The sequence below is a fragment of the Melanostigma gelatinosum genome (assembly GCF_949748355.1).
Source record: "Melanostigma gelatinosum genome assembly, chromosome: 11".
NCBI classification, from domain to species: domain Eukaryota; kingdom Metazoa; phylum Chordata; class Actinopteri; order Perciformes; family Zoarcidae; genus Melanostigma; species Melanostigma gelatinosum.
In genome coordinates, this window is record NC_136644.1 from 19,802,320 (window position 1) to 19,804,454 (window position 2,135).

Consider the following 2,135-nt stretch of genomic DNA (forward strand, 5'->3'; position numbering starts at 1 on the left):
GTTTTTGGAAATCCTGAGAGACGGAAAGAAACTTTTTATTTTTTTTTTCCGGTCGTCGTCTAAGAGGAGATCTGCCACCCAAAAAAAAATCCAAGAAAAAAAAAAAAAGAGCATATAATACAAAGGTGGAGACGGCTGCAGGAGAAAAAAGGCAGGTTCTTTTTTATTTTTGAACAATCGCGCCACAAGTCCACAACGGAAAAGGTCTCGGCTGCGCTCAGTTGCATGGCTTGTTGCTGCTCATTTGCCAAAAAGACGAGACACCTCCGCTATAGTGTTAATAAATAGATGTGAAAACTTCAGTGTTGGACGTCCGTCTTCAGCCTGCACTTTATTCGACAGTGACTTGAGATTCCTGCGAAGCAATTGGGCTTCAACTCCCGACCGAGGAGGCGGAGTCTTAACTTATTAAAAGGAACTTGCCGAGGCTCGGACGCCGGCAAACATGATGATGATGTCTCTGAACAGCAAGCAGCCTTTCGCTATGGCTCACGCCAGCTTGCCCGAACACAAGTACTCGTTGCATTCCTCGTCCTCCAATTCCAATGTACCCTCGTCCTGCTCGTCCTCCCGACACAGCAACAGCATCATCAACAGCAGCGGCAACAGCTCGGAGGCGATGCGCAGAGCCTGTCTCCCAACCCAACCGGTACGTATTCTGCATAATCACTGCTTAAAGGCACATTTTGACAGCCCACTTTTTTTTTTTTTGCTTGATGTTTTTTTCATGTCTGCAGAGCAAATCACCCAACACCTCCATATTTTTCCCCCTCCTCTGCTCAATTTATGTATTCAGTCGGCTTTGCCTTGCGTATTAATTTTTATGACCTGGGATGTTGCATGTGTCTTGTTTTGTGTGCTCCTTTTTTTTGGATTCCTTTTTTTTCCACATTCTGGAAGTGTTTTAAACCGAGGAGTGGAGGGAGAATTCCCTGCTGACAGTTATGTGTGCTTTCTATTTGCAATTGCAGAGCAATATATTCGGAGGGTTGGATGAGAGTTTGTTGGCCCGGGCTGAAGCTCTAGCGGCGGTGGATATAGCCTCGCAGAACAAGAGCCACCACCACCCTCCACATCACAGTCCCTTCAAGCCGGACGCAACCTACCACACCATGAACAGTCTCCCCTGCACCTCGTCTTCCTCCTCCTCCGCGGTGCCTATTTCTCATCCGTCCGGCCAACACCACCACCACCACCATCACCACCACCACCAGCCTCACCAGGCACTGGAGGGGGACCTGCTGGACCACATCACCCCGGGACTGGCACTAGGAGCCATGGCAGGGCCGGATGGCTCGGTGGTTTCCACGGCTACGCACCCTGCCCACATGGCGGGCATGAACCACATGCACCAGGCAGCCATCAACATGGCTCATGCCCACGGGCTACAACAGCACATGGGCATGAGCGACGTGGACGCCGATCCGCGGGACTTGGAAGCCTTCGCAGAGAGGTTTAAGCAGAGACGGATCAAACTTGGGGTTACCCAGGCGGATGTAGGGTCAGCTTTAGCCAGCCTGAAGATTCCTGGGGTGGGCTCCCTCAGCCAAAGCACCATCTGCCGATTCGAGTCCCTCACGCTCTCTCACAACAACATGATCGCTTTGAAGCCCATCCTGCAAGCGTGGCTCGAAGAAGCCGAGAAATCGCACAGGGATAAACTTAATAAGCCCGAGTTGTTCAACGGCGCGGAGAAAAAGAGGAAGCGCACGTCGATAGCGGCGCCAGAGAAGAGGTCGCTGGAGGCCTATTTCGCCATTCAGCCGCGTCCCTCCTCGGAGAAAATCGCAGCAATCGCAGAAAAGCTGGACCTGAAAAAGAACGTGGTGCGGGTCTGGTTTTGCAACCAGCGACAGAAACAGAAACGAATGAAATACTCAGCATGCATCTAAAAGAAAAATCGCTTTAAACCACCACCCAGCAAAAGACTTGGAACTGTTTAGAGACGATGTGTATCATATTTCCTATCTCACACCTTTGTTTTCCTCCAATCATCGATGACTTTGTGCTTTGAACTTCGAAAAATTCCTCAAAACTGAACAATGACTGAAAAAAACTCGAAAAAAACCCGCAACAGTCACGTCTTCTATACTCGCTGAGAGGGCGACGTGGAGTCAAGTAAAGCATCGTTTGAC

General features: G+C 50.0%; 1 protein-coding gene across 1 annotated transcript; it reads left to right on the plus strand.

Moving 5' to 3' along the window:
• Positions 1-445: 445 nt before the first annotated feature.
• pou4f2 (POU class 4 homeobox 2) lies at positions 446-1,892 on the plus strand (the record flags this gene model as incomplete). The annotated part of the gene is made up of 2 exons (XM_079277930.1): positions 446-649; positions 972-1,892. The coding sequence occupies 2 exons, from the start codon at positions 446-448 to the stop codon at positions 1,890-1,892; spliced, it is 1,125 nt and encodes a 374-aa protein (XP_079134056.1).
• Between the last annotated feature and the right edge of the window lie 243 nt (positions 1,893-2,135).